The 22,586-nt window shown below is 45.6% G+C and overlaps 1 protein-coding gene across 1 annotated transcript in view; it reads right to left on the bottom strand.

The window, feature by feature from the left end:
- CRYBG2 (crystallin beta-gamma domain containing 2) overlaps positions 1 to 20,939 on the bottom strand; it is a 43,677-nt gene extending 22,738 nt beyond the window's left edge. Inside the window, exons 1-6 of the mRNA XM_070764255.1 lie at positions 19,295 to 20,939; positions 12,405 to 12,449; positions 10,848 to 10,966; positions 9,609 to 9,765; positions 7,044 to 7,183; positions 4,370 to 4,496 (exon numbers count right to left, since the gene is read on the bottom strand). Coding sequence (XP_070620356.1) covers positions 4,370 to 4,496; positions 7,044 to 7,183; positions 9,609 to 9,765; positions 10,848 to 10,966; positions 12,405 to 12,449; positions 19,295 to 20,887 — 2,181 coding nt within the window. The 5' untranslated portion in view covers positions 20,888 to 20,939. The remainder of the gene's footprint in view (positions 1 to 4,369; positions 4,497 to 7,043; positions 7,184 to 9,608; positions 9,766 to 10,847; positions 10,967 to 12,404; positions 12,450 to 19,294) is intronic.
- Positions 20,940 to 22,586: the final 1,647 nt, after the last annotated feature.

The following is a 22,586-nucleotide window of genomic DNA, read 5'->3' on the forward strand; positions in this document are numbered from 1 at the left end:
GTTTTTTAAATTATTTTAAATACATTAGATTTGTTACATGTTGTTTCATTATTGTTGTTAGCCGCCCCAGAGTCTACGGAGAGGGGCAGCATACAAATCTAACAAATAAATAAATAAATAAATAAACCTCAGGTACTTTTTGATGGAAGCTTTTTTGCCAGTCGCTTTCCAGCAGCGGTGGATGGCTGGGGGCTGCGGAAAACTCCGGTTAGCTGGCCTTCTGGACTCTGGACCGGCCTCCATGTAAGGTAAGCAGTCCGAACAAAGAGGCAATGGTGGGGAAGGAAGTGGGGCTAGGGTCTGGGCCGCTAAAGGAGGGGAAACGGAGGTGGCTGGCAAAGAGACGGTGGAGGTAGAAAGGTGGAAATTCCAAAAAGGTTTCTATCATTTCCTGTGGGTGTAGCTAGGTGGGAGTTCATGTGACTGAGTTGGCATGGAGGTGAGTGATGTCAAGTTGGCCACATCCACTCAGTCACAAGGCCTGGGGGCCACGAACAATCATGGCCAAATGTCAAGTAGGCATGTTGGGTTAGCTTATTATGGCTTTTAATTAAGGTTTTGTAGCTTAGATACTATACAGTGGTACCTCTACTTACGAACTTAATTCGTTCCGTGACCAGGTTCTTAAGTAGAAAAGTTTGTAAGAAGAAGCAATTTTTCCCATAGGGATCAATGTAAAAGCAAATAATGTATGTGATTGGGGAAACCACAGGGAGGGTGGAGGTCCTGGTTCCTCCCAGGAGATTCCTAGAGAGGCCCCACGGAGGCTTCCCCCCGCCTTTTCCGGCCCTGTTTCCTCTTAGGAGATTCCTAGAGAGGCCCAACAGAGACTTCTCCCTGCCTTTTCCAGCCCTGTTTCCTCCCAGGAGATTCCTAGAGAGGCCCCACGGAGGCTTCCCCCCACCTTTTCCGGCCCTGTTTCCTCCCGGGAGATTTCTAGAGAGGCCCCACAGAGACCTCCCCACCTTTTCCGGCCCTGTTTCCTCCCAGGAGATTCCTAGAGAGGCCCCACGGAGGCTTCTCCCTGCCTTTTCCGGTTACAGTTTCAGAGGCTCGGGTTTGTAAGTGGAAAATGGTTCTTGAGAAGCGGCAAAAAAATCTTGAACACCCGTTTCTTATCTAGAAAAGTTTGTAAGTGGAGGCGTTCTTAGGTAGAGGTACCACTGTATTTAACTTCTTTTTACTGCTTTCGTATTTTATACTGTTGTAAGCCACCCTGAGTTCTTGGGTGGCATAGAAGTGAATTAAATAAATAAATGAATAAAATCTCATCTAGCCAAGCCCAACGAACTGGTAGCAAAAAAATTTTGAAACTCACCATTGGTTTAAATGCATCCACTCCTTGTACAACTTTATTGCTCTTACTGGTTCTTGACGGTTTTATGCTGCTACTATTCTAACCGTTCCATACTATTTCCCTTTTTACGAAAAGAATTTGCTTGGCTAAGTCAAGAGAAGCAACCACTTCACTTAAATCCTCCAGGGAAAGACTGAAGGCAAATGAGGTCCAGACAGAACGAGGACATCATGGCAAACAAACCTGTCATTCAGCTGACTTACACAAGTAAAATACCAGTTTGAATACATTTGGTGAAAGTGGTGCAATTTTTATTTTTAAAAATTGCTGTAGGTGTATTATTTAAATCTGCTCTCTCAGGCTAAGAATCAAAGAGACAACCTGTAAAATAAATTTTGCAATCTGCAAAATAAACGTTGTCTACATGTTTAACAAGTTCAGGATTTCCATATATGGAATTTGTGTTGAGGATCCCATATCGATGGGATCCTCAAGGATTGCTAATTTCTCAGCTAACTCACACAATTTATTTCTGGCTCACCTGCAATTGGTCTCAAACTGCAATTCAACCCCCCCCCTTTTTTTTTTTTTGAGGGAAGTGTTTTTCTTTTTTTTAAATAATTATTATTTTTTTATTTTATAAATGTGACATACAAGACAAAGGAAAAAAGCATACATAAAAACATATATATACAACATTTGGGAAATGAAAGTTTCCCCACTATTTTTTTTGGATATTTGATCAGAGAATTACACTTCTTTTACATAATATTAATTTTTGAATTCTTTTATTTGACGTGTTGCTTTGCATAAATTTTTATTTATTTATTTCTTTTAGCCAATCATAAAATTTTGCCCATGTTTTATAGTAATCTGATTCTTCTTTTCCCTCTAATCTTTTGGATAGCCTGTCCATCTCCAAACAGTCTAGTATTTTTTTAATTATTATGTTTTCTTCCGGTATTTTATCTGTTTTCCACTGTTGGGCATATACTATTCTGGCAGCTGTTAGTATATGTATAACTAGGTATCTTACTTCTTTTTCTATTTTTTTTATTAAAAATACCCAATAAATATAATTCTGGGTTTTTTCCCCAATTTCTTCATTTGCTATTTCTTTTAACCAATTTGTTATTTTATTCCAAAACTTTTTTGCCTGTGTGCATGTCCACCATTGGTGGTAGAACGTGCCTCTTTCTTTTTTACACTTCCAACATATTGGAGAGGTTTTTGGGAACCTTTTTGCAAGTCTTTCTGGCGATAGATGCCACCTGTAGAACATTTTTAATTGGTTTTCCTTGAATGCGGTCGATGTTGTCATCTGCCAATTGTTAATCCATAATTTTCCCATTTTTTCTAGTTCAATTGTGTAGCCAAAATTCATTCCCCATCAAAAAATCCCCCTTTTAAGGCTATGAAGCTTTATGGCAATGTCTCCCAACCTCCGCCATTTTTAGGATGTATGGACTTCTGGGAGTTGAAGTCCATACACCTTTACATGGCTAACAAGGTTGAGAAACATAGCTCTAAAGCAAAGTTTCCCAACCTTGGCAACTTTAAGATGTGTGGACCTCAACCCCCAACGTTCTCCAGTAAGCAAAAATGCAAATGTAAGTCTAAAGCAAGCAAATAAATAAAGTCACTAATAGTAGGTTTATCTGGGTTTGAGAACATCTCCAAGACATGAGAACTGATGACCAGATGGCCTTGCCTCTTGAGATCTTAGTCCAGAGGTCTTCAGACTTGGCAACTTTAAGATTTGTGGACTCCAACTCCCAGAATTCTATGCTGGCTGGAGAATTCTGGGAGTTGAAGTCCACAAGTCTTAAAGTTGCCAAGTTTGATGACCCCTGTCTTAGTCCATCTATTAAGGAACCAGTTTTTTAAAAAATATGGAATAAACAACCAATTGAGATGTTGCCTTAATGAATTAGAATATTAATGCTAGATTGTACATATATATTTGATTTCCAAGAATCCATACTGCCTTTTCCTGACTTGAAATCTGACTAATGATACTTAATGTGATGTTAACTTGCTTGGTCAGATGTTGTTAATAATAGAAAGGAAGGAAAAAGGGAAGGAAGGAAGGAAGGAAGGAAGGAAGGAAGGAAGGAAGGAAGGAAGGAAGGAAGGAAGGAAGGAGGGAAGCAAGCAAGCTTTGGTGGCACGGTGGTTAGAATGCAGTATTGCAGGCAAACTCTGGCCACAGCCTAGAGTTCAATCCTGATCAGCTCGAGGTTCACTCAGTCTTTTATCCTACTGAGGGCGGCAAACCGAGGACCCAAATTGGTGTGTGTTTTGTGTATGAACTAAACAATGTCGTCAACTAAATGTCGTCAACTAAACAATGTCGTTTGGCGGGACCCAGGGGAAGAGCCTTCTCTGTGGCAGCTCCGACCCTCTGGAATCAGCTCCCTCCAGAGATTAGAACTGCCCCCACCCTCCTTGCCTTTCGTAAACTCCTTAAAACCCACCTCTGTCGTCAAGCGTAGGGGAACTGAAACATCTCCCCCTGCTTATGTAGTTTTTTGTGTATGATATGACTGTATGTATGTTTTATAAATTGGGGTTTCTTATTTTTTAGACTTTTTAAATGTATTATTGTTATTTTAGGTTCTAACTATTAGATTTGTCATTATATATTGTTTTTATCATTGCTGTAAGCTGCCTCGAGTCTACGGAGAGGGGCAGCATACAAATCTAATTAATAATAATAATAATAATAATAATAATAATAATAATAATAATAATAATAATGAATATGCTGACTCTGTAAACCACTTAGAAAGGGCTGTAAAGCAAAGTCAAGTAGTATATAAATCTAAGTGCTTGTTGCTATCCTTCTCTTCCCTTTCAATGCAGGATTACAGGCTAATTCTGCCCACTGCAAGCAGTTCAACACCCAGGCTCAAACTTATCTCAGCCTTCCGAGGTCAGTAAATTGAGGACTCAGATGGTTGGGAGCAATATACTGGCATTGTTAAGCACTCAGAAACTGCTGTAAAGAACCATGGGGCAATATATATGCTAAATACTATTGATATTGATAGTTTTCCAGGGGATACTTACTAGTTTAATTGGATGCATTGAGCAAATGGAGGAGTCTTTTGCACCCCAGGCTTGCAAATTGGGATACCCACCAGGTTCTAAGACATATGGGTCATCATCAAAGAACGGTTTTGAATAAACGAGCCACCTGCAGAATAGAGAGAGCTGTAAAAAGAACTGGCAAAACAAATAATTATAACAAAATCTACCGAATGGAATTGTAATCCCAAGAGAACTTCTGGAAGGAGACAGTTTGATCAATGCTTTAGGTCAGGGGTCCTCAAACCTGGCAACTTAAAGACTTGTGGACTTCAACTCCCAGAATTCTCCAACCAACTAAGCAATTCTGGGAGTTGAAGTCCACAAGTCTTAAAGTTGACAAGTTTGAAGGCCTCTGCTTGGAGCCAACGAGTGTTAAGCCAATTTGTGTTTCCAGACCAATACGTGAATTAGAAGGCAATGATTGGTTGCTTTTTGCCCCAGTTTCAAAGTTCACAATCTACCCCAGGTTTGCAAAATAAGTAAAATATCTATAAAATACACCATTCGGAACAAAATGTGGACAGGATTCGGTACTGTGTGTAAAGGAAAAAATAAAAATCTGAATAAGAAGTAGTGCAGACTTTTTTGTATAAAATTTTTCAATAGTACATTGGGTTTTTCAAGCAAAAAGTGGTCTGCAGAGCTTGTCCCTAAATGCCTCAAATAATCAAGTACTTGAATTTCCAAATGGATATGAGAAAGTGAGATGAGAACTAGTCATGAGAAGCTGCTGCAGGCAAAGGTTCTGACAATTTCTGGAGAATCGGTAGTGGAAATTTTGAGTAGTTCAGAGAACCGGCAAATACCATCTCTGGCTAGCCACCAGAGTGGGGAGGGAATAGAGATTTTGCAGTATCCTTCCCATGCCATGCCCAGCAAGCCATGCCCAACAAACCATGCCCACAGAACTTGTAGTAAAGTCACACCTCCTGCCCCACCCAAAGTCAAATACAACCAGGGAAGGGCTACCAAAATTTTTACTACCATACTGTGAGCCTGGCTTATGCAGAACGCCCTGCATTTTCTTTCAACATTTATTTATTTATTTATTTATTTACTTACTTACTTACTTACTTACTTACTTACTTACTTACTTACTTACTTACTTACTTATTTATTTTATTCATTCATTCATTCATTCATTCATTCATTCATTTATTGCTATAGTTGAAAGGGACCATGCAGGTCATCAAGTCCAACCCCCTGCCTGAGCAGGCATCTTAAAGCACCCCAGCCAAGTGACATCTATCAGTGCAAATTGGGTGCTCTGGGGAAGAGCTCCATTTTGCGTTCCCTACCATCCGGGCAGTAGCCCACCCCTGAATACAAACCCTGGTGCGACCCTCATTGAAATTATCATTTTTTTAATTCCTTTTTTTTTTAAATTCCTTTTTAATGGGCATTTACTAATAAAAAAGGTTAATAAATATATATGAAAATTGAAATGGAAGAGATGTGCACAAATTTGAACTACTACAGCCTAATTAACTGGAGGCATTTAAAATTTGGATCAGCTTAAAAGATGTTTTAGCGAATATTATATTAATACAATATAAGAAATCTGAGCAGCTATGTATTATCCAGATGTCAAAAGTAAAGGAGGGAGCATTGGATTTGTATACCATAATTTTTAAAATTGAATTATTGATGTATTTAAACAATTTAATCTTGTTGGTACTTTACATTGTACTGTGATTGGTGAGAAAATAAAAATTTTCTGAAAAAAGAAATTGACTTTGACATGCCTGTTGTAATGTAACCCATAAGCTTTCAATTGCCCAGGTTCGCATGGTGCACCAGTTGCGGCCCTATTTGGACCGGGACTCACTGCTCACAGTCACTCATGCCCTCATCACCTTGAGGCTCGACTGCTGTAACGCTCTCTACATGGGGCTACCTCTGAAAAGTGTTCGGAAACTTCAGATCGTGCAGAATGCAGCTGCGAGAGCAGTCATGGGCTTTCCCAAATATGCCCATGTTACACCAACACTCCGCAGTCTGCATTGGTTGCTGATCAGTTTCCGGTCACAATTCAAAGTGTTGGTTATGACCTATAAAGCCCTTCATGGCACTGGACCAGATTATCTCAGGGACCGCCTTCTGCTGCACGAATCCCAGCGACCAGTTAGGTCCCACAGAGTGGGTCTTTTCCGGGTCCCGTCAACTAAACAATGTCGCTTGGCGGGAGCCAGGGGAAGAACCTTCTCTGTGGCGGCCCCGGCCCTCTGGAACCAACTCCCCCCAGAGATTAGAATTGCCCCCACCCTCCTTGCCTTTCGTAAGCTGCTTAAAACCCACCTCTGCCGCCAGGCATGGGGGAATTGAGATACTCTTTCCCCATAGGCCTTTACAATTTTATGTATGGTATGTCTGTACGTATGTTTGGTTTTATAATAAGGGTTTTTAACTGTTTTAGTATTGGATTATTATTATATGCCGTTTTATTGCTGTTGTTAGCCGCCCCGAGACTGCGGAGAGGGGCGGCATACAAATCCAATAAATAAATAAATAAATTAGACAAGGAGATAATGGTCACTCTTCAGATCTCTTTCTATTTTAGTCTCTTAAAAAAAGAAGTCAAGCACTTTAGCTCAAGGTCACCTTTTACAAGGTGGGTACCCAAAAGAGAAGAAAGCAAAAAATGATGTCTTACAGGCCAGAGTGTACAATGATAGATGCTGCGTTCAAGGGTTGGCCACATGTTCGTAAATCTTCTGCAGAATCGGTGAACTTCTGTTTTCTCCCTTCACCGTTTTCCTCTGCAAAAAAAGTGATCTCAGGCAGCCTGAAGTCCTGCAAAAAAAGTTTTGGTTTCTTAATGGAGAAAAAGTTGATTTCCATAATCATTACTTCCTAGCATTCAGTAATGGTTACATGGTTCAATAGTGTTGTGGTTGGCTTCAGGCCGGCTCCTATGGCTGCGGATTTTGACTCAGAGGAGTGGGAGCCGTCTGATCACAGAAGACCGGTCTGGCTGGAGGAAGAATCAGACAGTGAAACAGAAGGAGAAAAGGATGAGGAAAGGGTTAGAGACGAAGAGAGGGAGCCAGTCAGCTCTCCAGATAGAGTTTCCTCTGAATCAGACGGGGAGGATTTTATGAATGATCCTATTCTCAATGTTGGGGTCAGCTGCAGAAACACAGAAACATTCTAGGTCACAGGAGTTAAGAATTAAAGATGCTGCCGCAGTCTTGATAAAGGGAAATGTTTGCAGATAACAGTATGGGAGTTTATCAGTTCAGTTCTTGGAATGACTTCGATGAATACCTCCGGAACCGTCTGCTACCGCACGAATCCCAGCGGCCGATAAGGTCCCACAGAGTTGGCCTTCTCCGGGTCCCGTCGACTAAACAATGTCGTCTGGCAGGCCCCAGGGGAAGAGCCTTCTCTGTGGTGGCCCCGGCCCTCTGGAATCAACTCCCCCCGGAGATTAGAATTGCTCCCACCCTCCTTGTCTTCCATAAACTACTCAAGACCCACCTATACCGCCAGGCATGGGGGATTTGAGACATCTTTCCCCCAGGCTCCTTATAATTTGTTTGGTATATATGTGCTGTTTGGTTTTTTAATTATGATAGGGTTTTTAGTTATTTTTAATATTATATTTGTGCCATTATAATATTGTTTTTATGGTTGTTGTGAGCCGCCCCGAGTCTTCGGAGAGGGGCGGCATACAAATCTAATAAATTGAATTGGAATTGAATTGAATTGTGCTTTCGTGTTTGCTGTGGATACTTTTGGACATTCTGACATTTAAGCTGTGAGTTTTGGCTGACGTAAGCCAGAAAGGCTTCTGTACAGACTTGAGTGAATTAACTCTGACCTGCTGGACTCTTAAACTAACATTGTTCTGAAACTCCGTGACTGGCAGCCTTCTGAATATAAAGAACAGCTCTTTGCTTTATTTTTACAAGCCTGTGTCTGTGTGTGTGTGTTGGATTAATTACTTTGTGTCTGGGTGGCCCGGGGCCAGGCAGAACAAACAGTAGGCAAAAGCTTTTGTTTTTCAGAAAATTATTTTCAAGAGGAGCCCGACTGATCAAGGCAGATGTGATGCATCAACCGATTCTTTCAAAATACAGTCAAGTGCTTTGCATTGAAAAATTGAAGTTTCAATCACTTAGGGTTATAATTTGGTTGTTTTATGTTCACGCCATTCTTTCACCCCAAAGTGGCCATACCATAATGGTATGGAAATAATGGTACTCCTACTGGCACTTTTGGACTGGTAGGGGTTACATTTAGCGGCCACTACCGGTATGCTCTCCGGGATTGTTGTGGGCGCATGCGTGTCCAGTGGGCGCGCAAGCAGATCCTACGGCACAAGATTTGGCTTCTGCATGAAAATTGGCAAAATCTCATGCGTGTGAGTGTCCTCGTGTGAGAGTTCACTTGCTGCGCATGCGCAGAAGCCAAATCTCGCATGGGCACATGGGCACATGCATTGGAGGCGCGGAGATGCATGCGCATTTCAATTTCCGCTACCGGAAACCCGATCCCAGCCATACCGGCTGCAACCCATTACTGCTACCAATGTCCTCCTCATCTGCCACAGATGGTGAGTCACCATCTCTGCTTCTCTGTGTGTGTCTGTCTGTCTCTCTCTCTGTCTCTCTGTCTGTCTCTGTCTCTCTTTCTCCTCTCTCTGTCTCTCTCTGTCTTTCTCCTCTCTCTGTCTCTCCCTGTCTCTCTCTCTCTCTGTCTCTCTCTGTCTCTGTCTATCTCTCTCTCTTTCTCCTCTCTCTGTCTTACTCTGTCTCTCTCTGTCTTTGTCTGTCTCTCTCTCTCTGTCTCTCTGTCTGTCTCTGTCTCTCTCTCTCTCTCTCTCTTTCGCCTCTCTCTGTCTGTCTCTCTCTGTCTTTGTCTGTCTGTCTGTCTCTCTCTCTCTCTTTCTCTTCTCTGTCTGTCTCTGTCTGTCTCTGTCTGTCTGTCTGTCTCTGTCTCTCTCTGTCTATCTCTCTCTCTTTCTCCTCTCTCTCTCTTTCTCCTCTCTGTCTCTGTCTCTCTTCCTGGCTGCTCCATTCCCTCTTCCCCCTCAGAGCCCTGACTCCCACGCCGCCGCCTCTTCCTCTGATCCGGCTGCTGGAAGGGCTGGCAGCCAGCAAGCCACAACAGCGGCTTTCAATACTCTCACTGTTCCAACATCAACATTCAATTGCATGGCCAACCAACTCCCCGAAAAGAGAAAGACTTTCGAAGGGAACTCGGTCCCTTTTACCTGCACAACCCGTTTGAGAGAGCCAATACGGAACGGGGCGTTATCTCTTTCGGACTCTTCGTTGCAGTACATTCTCCAAGGGTTACTGATTTCCACGTTCCCTTCGGCCAGCACACACTTCCGCCCATGGAATCGGGGCTTTTCATACATCAGCCAGCTGGAGAGAACCAGAAAGGAACATCATTTCTTTGAGTGTCCATTAGAGCAGTGTTTCCCAACCTTGGCACCTTGAAGATATTTGGACTTCAATTCCCAGAATTCCCCAGCCAGCGAATGCTGGCTGGGGAATTCTGGGAGTTGAAGTCCAAATATTTTCAAGTTGCCAAGGTTGGGAAACACTGCATTAGAGAATGACACTCTTAGAGAAAGTCTTAAAATTCTAGACCTCGATTGGCTGGTGATATTGAAGGAGCTACTTGGGTACCCACCCACATTCCTCATCGTCCTACATCAGTGATGGCGAACCTTTTCTTCCTTGGGTGCCAAAAGAGCATGCATGTGCACTATCGCCCATGCGCAAGTGCCCATGCCCATAATTCAATGCCTTGGGAGGGCGGAAACAGCTTCCACCACCCCTCTGGAGACCGGACACGGCTGTTTCCCAGCTTCTGGTGGGCCCAGTAAGCTCGCATTTTGCCCTCCAAAGGCTTCCCTGAAGCCAGGGGAGGGTAAAAACGCCCTTCCCCATCTCCTTGGAGGCTCTCTGGAAGCCAAAAACGCCCTCCCAGAGCCTCTGTTTGAGCCAAAAATCAGCTGGCCAGCACACACATGCACATTGGAGCTGAGCTAGGACAACCGCTCGCATGCCAGCAGATATGGCTCCGCGTGCCGCCTGTGGCACCCATACCACAGATTCACCATCACTGCCTTATATTATTTCAGACAAATGGTTATCCAGGCTCTTCTTTAAAACTTCCAGAGAGAGAAACAAAAGAAAGGGGAAAAGAAAGAAAGGGGAGGAAGGAACAGAATCTAGGAAGTCTGACAATCCGACTGCTTAGTGACCATTCAAAGGTACGACGGATCTCCCCAGGGCCATTCAGAACCGGATTTCAAAGTTCCAACGATTACAACACTGAAGCTTTTGATCCTTTTCATAGTATTTCCTTGCTGGTTTCTTTTTCTGTTTCCCCAACATGCTTACTTACTTACTTACTTACTTATTAGATTTGTATGCTGCCCCTCTCTGTAGACTCTTACGTAGATGCTTACCCACAAGGCAGCCGAAGCATTGCTTACCCTCCTCGGATGACCTGGATGGAGATAGTGCTCGAGAGTTCCCAAGAAGTGGCATCCGGGACATCGTTCCAGATTTCTCTTTTCTGCCCTCCAAAACCTGCCTCGGCGTATAAAATGATCTGCAAGATAAGCGGGGAGGTGGAGGGAAAGGTGCCATCTTAACTCTGTGCCTAGCAAGATGGAATCTCTTTGCCAGATCTTGGGAAGTCACCAGGGGCGAAATCAGTGATGGGCTCCTACGGGTACGGTCAGGTATGCAGAACGGGTAGAAAAATTTTGATTTCCCCCCCCCCCCTTTTTTTCCCTTCTGGGCTCTGGGTACGTTTCTCCTAGCGCAGTAAATGAGGTTGAATGTGTATAATTTTAGAAGAGCTGTGCGTGCGTTTGTGTGTACATACACATGCAGTTTATATAGTAGATCATGTATATTTTTGTGTGCCTGTGTGTAATACACACATGGTATATATATACAGTATATATACAGTGTTCCCTCGATTTTCGCGGGTTCGAACTTCGCGAAAAGTCTATACCACGGTTTTTCAAAAATATTAATTAAAAATACTTTGTGGGTTTTTTCCCTATACCATGGTTTTTCCCACCCGATGACATCATATGTCATCACCAAACTTTCATCTGACTTTAATAAATATTTTTTTTAATAAACTTTAATAGATAAACATGGTGAGTAATGATCTAAATGGTTGCTAAGGGAATGGGAAATTGCACTTTAGGGGCTTAAAGTCTTAAGGGAAGGCTTGTGATACTGTTCATAGCCAAAAATAGTGTATTTACTTCCGCATCTCTACTTCACGGAAATTCGACTTTCGCGGGCAGTCTCGGAACGCAGTGATGTTCCTTCAATACACCAGGGTGATTTGACACAAAAATATGTAACCCTTCCCTGGTGCAGAGCTGAAGGGATTGGATACTGTAGCCTAGAAAATAATTCTCTGCTTTACAAGGCAAAGGTTGCAGGTTCAAGTCCCAGTGGGTATGGCTAGCTGATGAGGCCAAAATAAGGCCGAAATAGATCTATCCTAGTCTCCCTTAATTTTCAAATTCAGCAAAAAAACATGTGACACACACACACACACACACACACACATATATATAATTAAATAGTATAGTTTGGATATTCAGTAATAGTAAATAGATAGGGAAATTGTATCTCTTTGAGGTGAGGAGAGGCCAGGCACCCTAACTCTAACCCTTAATGTGAGTGACGTCAAGTTGGCCACCTTTAAGCCAGTCACATGACCTTTAAGCCACCCCCTGGTCACATGATCTTCAAGCCACTCCCACCTGGTCACATGGCTGGCAAGCCACACCCACAAAATAAGCCACACCCACAGTGTGGTAGTAAAATTTTTTGCAGCCCTTCGCTGGGTGAAATGCTACCAGTTTGGGCATACTGGTAGCGGCAGTCGGTGGTTCAGAGAACTGGTAGTGGCTGGCAGCGCAAGGCTCTGCCCACCCACCCAGATGTTGCCGTTTTCTTGGTTTTTTAACCTTCTGTTGTGCGACAGTGGAAGTTGCCCTTCCTTTTCACCATCCTACCTTGCTGGGACGCTTGTTGATCTTCAAAGGATTTTGTTCTTCTTCCTGAAATTGCAAAATAAACGGGAAATTACTGAAGAATTACAAGAAGAGTGAACACTGGGGTTTGAATAGAGTAGAATTCTTTATTGGCCAAATGTGATTAGATACACAAGGAGTTTGCCTTGGTGCAGATGCTCTCAGAGTACCTAAAAGATACATTTGTCCAGAATCACGTGGTACATCACTTAATGATTGTCATAGGGGTCAAATAAGCAATGAAGAAACAATCAATATTAATAAAAATCTTAAGGATACAAGCAACAAGTTACAGTCATAAGTGGGAGGAGATGGGTGATAGGAATGATGACAAAAAACTAGTAGCAATAGTAGTGCAAACCTAGTAAATAGTTTGACAGTGTTGAGGAAATTATTTGTTTAGCAGAGTGATGGCGTTCAGGGAAAAAACTGTTCTTGTGTCTAGTTGTCTTGGTGTGCAATGCTCTGTAGCGACGTTTTGAGGGTAGGAGTTGAAACAGTTTGTGTCCAGGATGCGAGGGGTCCATAAATATTTTCACAGCCCTCTTTGTGACTTGTGTAGTATACAGGTCCTCAATGGAAGGCAGGTTGGCAGCCATTGTTTTTTCTGCAGTTCTGATTCTCCTCTGAAGTCTGTGTCGGTCTTGTTGGGTTGCAGAACCAAACCAGACCATTATAGAGGTGCAGATGACAGACAGGTGTTTTGGGTAGCCAAAACAACATACTTTCCCTACTGAGGACATTCTCACAGGTAGCTAAAGAAAGGAGGAATGATGTTGTCCAAGGAACTGGACTGTCCTTTGATTGGATCATTGACTGATAATTTGGGAAAAGGGGCAAAAGTTTACTTTTAATTAGGTGAAAACCGTAAGAACTTTCAGAGTCGGTTTTCACCATCTTGTGCCAGTATAATCTATCCCAGTGATGGCGAACCTATGGTACGGGTGCCACAGGTGGCACGCAGAGCCATATCTGCTGGCACGTGAGCTGTAGCCCTAGCTCAGCTCCAGTGTGCATGGGTATTTATGTATGGTATGTTTGTATGTATGTCTGCTTAATAATGGGGTTTTAAAAATATTTTAAATTTTAAATTATTAGATTTACTTTGAACTGTTTTATTGTGTTGTGAGCTGCCCCGAGTCTACAGAGAGGGGCGGCATACAAATCTAATTAATAATAATAATAATAATAATAATAATAATAATAATAATAATAGTATGCTGTCCAGCTGATTTTTGGCTCACACAGAGGCTCTGGGAGGGCATTTTTGGCTTCCAGGGTGCCTTCAGGGGGATGTGGGAGGGCATTTTTACCCTGGCTGCAGGGAAGCTTTTGGAGCCTGGGGAGGGTGACACATGAGTCTACTGGGCCCACCAGAAGTTGGGAAACAGGCCGTTTCCAGCCTCCAAAGGTCCTCCAGGGGTGGGGGAAGCTATTTTTGCCCTCCCCAGGCATTGAATTATGGGTGTGAGCACTCGTGCATGTGCGATAGCACTTACTCACGCTCTTTCAGCACCCCACCAAAAAGGTTCACCATCACTGATCTATCCAATTATTATTATTATTATTTATTATTATTTATTAGACTTGTATGCCAACCCTCTCTGAAGACTCGGAGCGGCTCACAACAAAATACGAAGCACAAATCTAAAACAATTATAAAAACCCATTATAAAACAGTCATACCATCCAATTAAACCGTACATAAAATGAAACAGCTAAGGGTCAGTTATGTCTCCCAAGCCTGGCGGCATAGGTGGGTTTTCAGTAGTTTGCGAAAGGCAAGGAGGGTGGGGGCAGTCCTGATCTCTGGGGGGAGTTGATTCCAGAAGGCTGGGGCTGCCATAGAGAAGGCTCTTCCCCTGGATCCCGCCAGACGACATTGTTTTGTCGACGGGACCCCGGAGAAGGCCAATTCTGTGGGACCTGATCGGTCGCTGGGATTTGTGCGGCAGAAGGCGGTCCCAGAGATATTGTGGTCCAATGCCATGAAGGGCTTTATAGGTCATGACCAACACTTTGAATTGTGACCGGAAACTGATCGGCAGCCAGTGCAGACTGCGGAGTGTTGATGAAACATGGGCATATTTGGGAAAGCCCATGATAGCTCTCGCGGCCGCATTCTGCACGATCTGAAGTTTCCAAACACTTTTCAGAGGTAGCCCCATGTAGAGAGCATTACAGTAGTCGAACCTCGAGGTGATGAGGGCATGAGTGACAGTGAGCAGTGAGTTCCTGTCCAAATAAGGCTGGAACAGGTGCACCAGGCGAACCTGGGCAAACGCCCCCCTCGCCACAGCTGAAAGTTGGTGCTCTAATGTTAGCTGTGGATCAAGGAGGACACCCAAGTTGCGGACCCTCTCTGAGGGGGTCAGTAACTCCCCTCCCAGGGTGATGGACGGACAGATGGGATTGTCCTTGGGAGGCAAAACCCACAGCCACTCCGTCTTGTCAGGGTTGAGTTTGAGCCTGTTGACACCCATCCGGACCCCAACAGCCTCCAGGCACCGACACATCACTTCCACTGCTTCACTGACTGGACATGGGGTGGAGATGTCTTTGATGAACCTATCTGCCTCGGAGTTCTGCTTGCTATGGGTGTATCACTAGGGACCCTGACATTAAACCGACTCTGACAATTATGGCTTCAGAAGCCGGGAGGGAGAAGACAGTTCATTCTCCCCATCCTCTCCTTGGGCCCTCAATCATGTTCTACAGCAGTGTTTCCCAACCTTGGCAACTTGAAGATACAGTAGTACCTCTAGATACGAGTTTAATTCGTTCCAGAAGGGAGCTTGTATGTCGAACAACTCGTATCTGGAACAAATGGCTTTAGACTTTGTTTTTCCCCTCCGAGATAACCAGAAGCAAGGATTCTTGTGCCACCTAGTGGACGCTCGGCTCGTATCCCGAATTTGAGCTCGGGTCTCGAAAAGAAATTTCTCTCCCCTCGTGGCTCGTATCTTGGAATACTCGCATGTGGAGCAGCTCGTATCTAGAGGTACTACTGTATTTGGACTTCAACTCCCAGAATTCCCCAGCCAGCGAACGCTGGATGGGGAATTCTGGGAGTTGAAGTCCAAATATCTTCAAGTTGCCAAGGTTGGGAAACACTGTTCTACAGGAATTGGTTTTGCAAGCCAATCTCATCAAAGAACTCATCTAGTGGGTGTCATCATCTATTGAAGTCAATTTCACAACGCCGACAGAAAGTTCTCTGACTTAATGCACCCTTGCCCGCATAAGGAGTGTTCTTTCTTTCTCTGGAAGCATCCATCACAGTTCTGAAACCTGGTGCACCCAGCCCTGCATGGAAATCCAGATTGCTCAAAAGGGCCCGACATAAAAGCAATTGGGGGCAGGGGGCGGGGGGTGGGAATATTTATCCAGGGAAGCGAGTCGGAACCTGTCTCTCCTGCTCCATAAAGGAGGCCGTTGTGAAACTGTCAGGTTGCAATGCTTTACATATCAGAAACATCGGAGTCCTCTTGTTCTCTTCACCACTGAAGGTTCTTGTTTAAACATAAAGGGGAAAAAAGGGTGGGTGAGAATTGGACATGTTTACAGCTGTAGATCAAAGAGAGTTGGAAGGGACTTTGTAGGTCATCGAGTCCAGTGTTTTCCAACCTTGGCAACTTGGAGATACCTTGTCTTCAACTCCCAGAATTCCCCAGCCAGCATTCGCTGGTTGGGGAATTCTGGGAGTTGAAGTCCAAATATCTTCAAGTTGCCAAGGTTGGGAAACACTGATCTAGTCTAACCCCGCCGACCAAGATCTCACAACAACTGTAGTTTGAGGTGAGGGTTTCAGCTCTCTAAAATGGATCGTTGCTGTGTGTTTCATCGTGGATCTCTGCTGCTATCTGAGATGACCACTTTTCAATTGGCGGGGCTGAGAGGAAGGGTCTTCTCTGTGGTGGCGCCCATCCTCTGGAATCAACTCCCCTTGGAGATTCCCACTACCCACACCCTCCTAGCCTTTGGAAAGGCTTTAAAAACATTTATTTATTTTATTTATTATTTAGATTTGTATGCCGCCCCTCTCCGCAGACTCGGGGCGGCTCACAACAGAATACAACAATTCATGACAAATCTAAATTATAATTTAAAATATTTTAAAAACCCCATTTACTAAGCAAACATACACACAAACATACCATGCATAAATTGTATATGCCCGGGGGAGATGTCTCAGTTCCCCCATGCCTGACGACAAAGGTGGGTTTTAAGGCGTTTACGAAAGGCAGGGAGAGTAGGGGCAGTTCTAATCTCTGGGGGGAGTTGGTTCCAGAGAGTCTGGGCCGCCACAGAGAAGGCTCTTCCCCTGGGGCCCGCCAACCGACATTGTTTTTTGCCAGTAGGCCTGGAACCGTTATGTGTTGCCATTCTTCTCTGGCCTATAGTACGCTTATGGTTTGATTTGGTTGAATGGTTTAATGCTAAAATTTTAAAACTTTTGTATTGTTTAAATCTTGTACTGTTTCATTTTGACATTTGGGGTTTTAAGATTTTGTATTCTTTTTATCTTGTAAGCCGCCCTGACTCCGCTGGAGCAGGGCGGCCTATCAATACAAAAGAATAAATAAAATAAATAAATTTCTTTAATGAGCATCGTTGACTCTGTCCCAATTTAAAAGATTGTAAATAACAACCTTCGTTCACAGCATTCAAGTGGCTTCTCCAAGCGCTGGGCAATTGAGCAATTTGTTCCTGCAACCATCCTTTTGAACTTAAGCTGGGCCACCAGTTCCACAACTTGCTGAAGCCGGAGACGATAACTCAGAGGTCTTCAAACTTGGCAGCTTTTAAGACTTGTGGACTTTGGCTTAGCTGGCTGGAGAATTCTGAGAGTTGAAGTCCACAAGTCTTAAAAGTTGCCTGCAGCTTATTCTTACTCCAAAGAATTTAGTACCATTATTTTGATTTCTCCTTTCATATTAAGAAAAGTCTAGAGGTTTAGAACTCGTTCTGAGCTAACCTGCTTTTTACTCTTGTTTTTGAATGAAGGAGAAGCCGAGATTTTAACGTAGTTGCAAGCTTTTCTTACTGTAAAAGTCTCAGATCCATCCTAAAGTCATGTGCCATGCAGTCCTTCTGCACAGAACCTAGCACTAGATACTGTGGGAACTGTCCATCTTTGGTGTCTCTTTGCTGTAGTTATTATTATTATTATTATTATTAGTATTAGTATTATTATTATTATTAATTAGATTTGTATGCCGCCCCTCTCGGGGCGGTTCACAACAGTGATAAAAACAATATATAATGACAAATCTAATAATTAGAATCTAAAATAATTGTACATTTAAAAATCTAAAAGCAAGGAACCCCAATATAAAAAACATACATACAGTCATATCATGCACAAAAACTACATAGGTAGGGGGAGATGTCTCAGTTCCCCCACGCTTGACAGAGGTGGGTTTTAAGGAGTTTACGAAAGGCAGGGAGGGTAGGGGCAGTTCTAATCTCTGGAGGGAGCTGATTCCAGAGGGTCGGAGCCACCACAGAGAAGGCTCTTCTCCTGGGTCCCGCCAGACGACGTTGTTTAGTCGACGGGACCCGGAGAAGACCAACTCTGTGGGACCTAACCGGCCGCTGGGATATTAAAGAGCTCCTGGCAGCTTGTGAGCAATCTGGGTGTCATATTGCTTGGGAATGTATGTTATGTTATGCTTTGAAATTTGCTTGCATGAGCTAATAAAGGTAAAAAAAAATTATGTTATGCCTTGAAATGTGTTTGCATGAGCTAATAAAGGTAAAAATTTTAATGTTATGCTTTGAAATCTCTTTGCATGAGCTAATAAAGCTAAAGGTTCACCTCGCACATATGTGCTGGTCGTTCCCGACTCTAGGGGGCGGTGCTCATCTCCATTTCTAAGCCGAAGAGCCAGCACTGTCCAAAGTGGTCATGTGGCCGGTATGGCTAAATGCCGAAGGCGTCAGAACGCTGTTACCTTCCCACCAAAGGGGGGGGGGTCCCTATTTTTCTACCTGCCTTTTCTACGTGTTTTCGAACTGCTAGGTTGGCAAAAGCTGGCGCAAGTAATGGGAGATCACTCTGTTACATGGCGCTAGGAATTCGGACAGAACAGTCTCATTCAGGTTTCCTTAACTCAGGGCTCTGCAGACGCCTTAGACCAGGGGTCTCCAACCTTGGCAAACTTTAAGACTTGTGGACTACAGCTCCCAGAATTCCTTAGCAGGTTGGAGAATCCTGGGAATTGAAGTCCACAGGTCTTAAAGTGGCCAGGCTTGAGGACTGCTGGCTTAAAGCATTGATCAAACTGTCTCCTTCCAGAAATTTTCTTGGGATTACAGTTCCATTCGGAAGATATTGTTATAATTATTTGTTTTGCCAGTTCTTTTTACAGATCTCTCTATTCTACAGGTGGCTCGCTTATTCAAAACTGTTCTTTGGTGATGACCCATATGTCTTAGAACCTGGTGGCAATCCCAATTTGCAAGCCTGGGGCGCAAAAGACTCCTCCGTTTGCTCCAATTAAACTAATAAATATCCCCTGGAAAAATATAGCAATAGTATTTAGCTTATATATTGCCCCATGGTGCTTTACAGCAGTTTCTGGGTGCTTTACAATGTCAACATATTGCCCCCAATAATCTGAGTCCTCAATTTACCGACTTTGGAAAGCTGAGATAACTTTGAGCCTGGGAGTTGAAGTCTACAAGCCTTAAAGTTGCCACGGTTGGAGACATCCTGCCTTAGACTTCAACTCCCATAATCCCCAAAGTACACAGTAGAATAGTGCAAGTGAAAGCCCGAGACATTACGCAGGTACAAACTTGAGAACAGTTACATTAAAATTACAACTTCACCTGGATTTCAGGATGCCCAGCAACAGTCCACTCACCTGAATTTCTGATTGCGTCAAGCTTTCCGCTTCCCTGGACAGAAGAATAATCTGCTTGGAGCTACCGCTTGTGTCCGGCGCTCTGAAGCGGTGCCCAGCATGGAGCGCAGTTCGGGATGACCCCTTCTGAGCTACCTCTTGCTGATGTGCGCTTGGAGATGTCTGGCTGCTGTTTTTCTGGATAACCGGGCTCATTTCCTTCCTTTTGGTGATGCTTTTGGCTTCAACCCTCTCCGGGGAGATGAACTTGCTGTAGAGGAAGCTGTTGTCCAAGCGAGAATACGGCTTGTCTTCCACGCCCTTTCTGTCTACGAAGTTGGACAAGAGAGACATCCCGGAGAGGACATTGGCTCTAATCAAATTGGGCTGATGGTTCCCAACAGCTCTGGGGGCAACAGCGCTGGCTTTGCTATCTCCTAGGCTCTGTGGGAATTTCCCCAGGAAAGAAGAGCTGAAGTCTTCTTCGGTCTGGTGTTGCTGGCTTCCCCAAGATCTCCTGCCTACGCTGCCATCCCGTGGCTTCTCTTCCTGAGTGAGATAAGGGTTCTCGACCTCCTCCGTGTCTTCTCCTGCCAATCCCGGCTCCTCCCCCTTGGGTGCTGTTCCTTCCTCCGGGTTTTCCTCGGCGAGAGAAAACAGCTCGCCTAACACTGTTGGGAAAGAAACCTTTGACTTGGGAGCGACGTGGTTCTCGTCGATCGGGGGAAGGACGGTGTGTTTGGCAAGCGTGGAAGGGCGTGGCGTCCTCGGGAGGGTTTTGGAAGGCTTCCGAAGCTCAGCAGGGTCCATGCTGCGGAGGGTGTCCACAAAATGCTCCATCTCCCCCAGGAATCCTTCCTCGGGTTCCTGTTCTCCCGTCTGGCTGAGGCTCCTTATTAAGTCACTTGGAGGTTCGGGCCACGAAAAGGGGCTTAGGGTCCCAGCAGGGGAACTCTCTTGTTCCAGGGCGAATATCAGAGGGCTCTTGCCCGAGTTCGCCTTGTCTTTCTTTAGCTCATCGTCCTGCGTCCTGGCTTTAGGATCCCCTGGAGAAGTTGGCTGAGACGCAGCAATGTCCTCTGCGGTGGGGTCCAAGGGGCCCTTGTTTCTCCTCTTGGCAGATAAGCTGCCTTTTCCCACGCCTAGCCAGCTGCTCTCGTGATCTGGCCCGTTGGTTGTTAGGCCTCCTGCAGTGGGCATGCCTTGCTCCTGTTCGGACCTGCTCCCTGCGAACAGGTTGACGGGCTTCTGGGAGGCAGAATTCCTCGGCAGGCTGCCGTCTCTCTGAGCTGCGCTGAATGGAACGTCTCCCTCCTGGGCTGCAGCAGCCTCTCTCTTTGATGTGCGATCAGGGCTCGGCGCAGGCACACACCTTGCCCTCTGGGCATCCCTCACATTGGCATTTTGGGAGTGAGTCAGGCCATTCTCAGGTCTTGAGTCTAACGTGGCGTAGGTGCGGGCTCTGGGGAAGGTGGCGTGGACTCTTTGCAGGGACCTGGCGCTGGGGAGATCGGCCTGGGACGGCCAGGTTTCGTCCGACGCAGTGCTGGGGTTGGAACTGGGAGCGAAGGGCTTCTCTCGCTGGCTCTGGCTGGGGTTTCCCAATCCAGACATCACAAACTCTCGCCCGACTTGGTAGACGGTGGAGCATCCGGGCTGAGGCACAATGACTTGCTGCTGGGCTCGATAAACAACTGTGCTGTTCCCCTTGGGGCCGTACCACTGGGTTTGGGATTTGGCTAGAGTGCTGGAACACAGGACCGGAGGGACACAAGGCTCCTCATCAAATGCAGAGCTCGGGGCAGAGGATGTGTAATTTCTCCCTGGGGATCCGGAGCATGAAATAGAATTGAGGGTGTTGGGAGAACTTTCCCTTAAGGCTTGAAGTGTCAAAGCACCAGGGATGCTGTTTTCCTTCAGGGAGCCATTGGGAAAATCCCCATTTAGCATATGATGGCCTTCCTTCTGGGAGATGGTTCCATTCAAGGTGTCACGAGAAAGGCCCAGATTCTGCTCTCGCGGCCCACTGGTGTTTGTGGCCTGGCCCTCTTTCTGGAATGCGATGTCTCCAGGGTTGTCAACAGCAGCCGGAGAGTGTGTGGGTCCAAGCGATTCGGTCATTCTGGTATTGGCGCCATCTTGCATCTCTTTCGCCACCGGGCCCTTCGGCTTGGGAAGTCGGTAATAAACTTGAGCGAAGACAGGCCCGTGAGCGGTAAAATTTCTCTGTGGGCTGGGAGAGGAGGAATGCCCTTCTCCGTTCTCCATTCTCTCCGTTGCTGCGGGAGGGAAGCTTCTGGGGTCAGCCAGGGAAGGGCAGACCCCAACATCTGCTGGGGCTGAGGACCGCCAGCTGCCTACTGGGGTGGACAAGAGCAGGGCATCTGGTGGAGGAGGCAAACAATTGAATTCCACTGGGGAAGGGCACCTGGCATCCGCGGCAGAGGAAAACCATCCATTGTCTGGTGGAGGGGATGGATACCTGATGTCCAAGGAGGGTGAGGAACACTTTGGAGCCGCTGGGGAAGGTGAGCTCTTGGCCTTGGGCAAGGGAGACTTGCTCCTGCTCTCTGCTGAGGTGAAAGGCCGCTTGGTGTCCACCATTGAAGAAACTGTGGTGCTTCCTCCAGAATACAAACGCCTCATATCAGCCACGGAATAGCAGGACCTGTTCCCTGCCGCGGAGGACGAGTGCTGGGTATCGTCTGCGGAGGAGGAGGAGGAATGGTTGTCTGTCCTGGAAGGGATATCTTTCCTCCCAACTGGAGAACATGAACGGGTGCTACCTGTCGGCAAGAGGGGCACCTGTGTCGGCTTGGCCTTGAGCGGGGGAGGGAGCTGCGGTTTTGCCGCTGGCAGGGGAGGTTGCCTCTTCTCCGCCGGAGACTGGGACCTCCGCTTTTCTGCTGTGGGCCCAGGAGGACACCAAGGATCAGGTGAACTGGAACGCTTGGCCTCCTCTGAGAATTTCCTTCTCCCCGTTGGAGAAAAACACTGCTTGGCATTTACCGGAGAAAGGCACCGCTTGGCGTTCACAGAGGACACATTGGATGGTAAAGAAGCCCTGGAACCAATGGCGTGAGGCACATGGGCGCCCTCTGGAGGCGAAAGGAAGCGCCTGGAGGGTAAGGGAGAACGGGAAGTCCTGGTTTCAGCAGGAGGAGCCGGGACGGCGGCATCCATCCCCACGAGTCCTTTCTCCCAGGCTTCAAGCAGCTTGGAGACTTTAGAGGGGCTGCTCGATCGGGCACCTCCTCCTCCTCCTCCCTCAACCCTCTGGGAGGCTGCCGACACTTTGCCAAACGGCGTCGTC

The sequence above is a fragment of the Erythrolamprus reginae genome, chromosome 11 (assembly GCF_031021105.1).
Source record: "Erythrolamprus reginae isolate rEryReg1 chromosome 11, rEryReg1.hap1, whole genome shotgun sequence".
In the NCBI taxonomy this organism is placed as follows: Eukaryota; Metazoa; Chordata; class Lepidosauria; order Squamata; family Dipsadidae; genus Erythrolamprus; species Erythrolamprus reginae.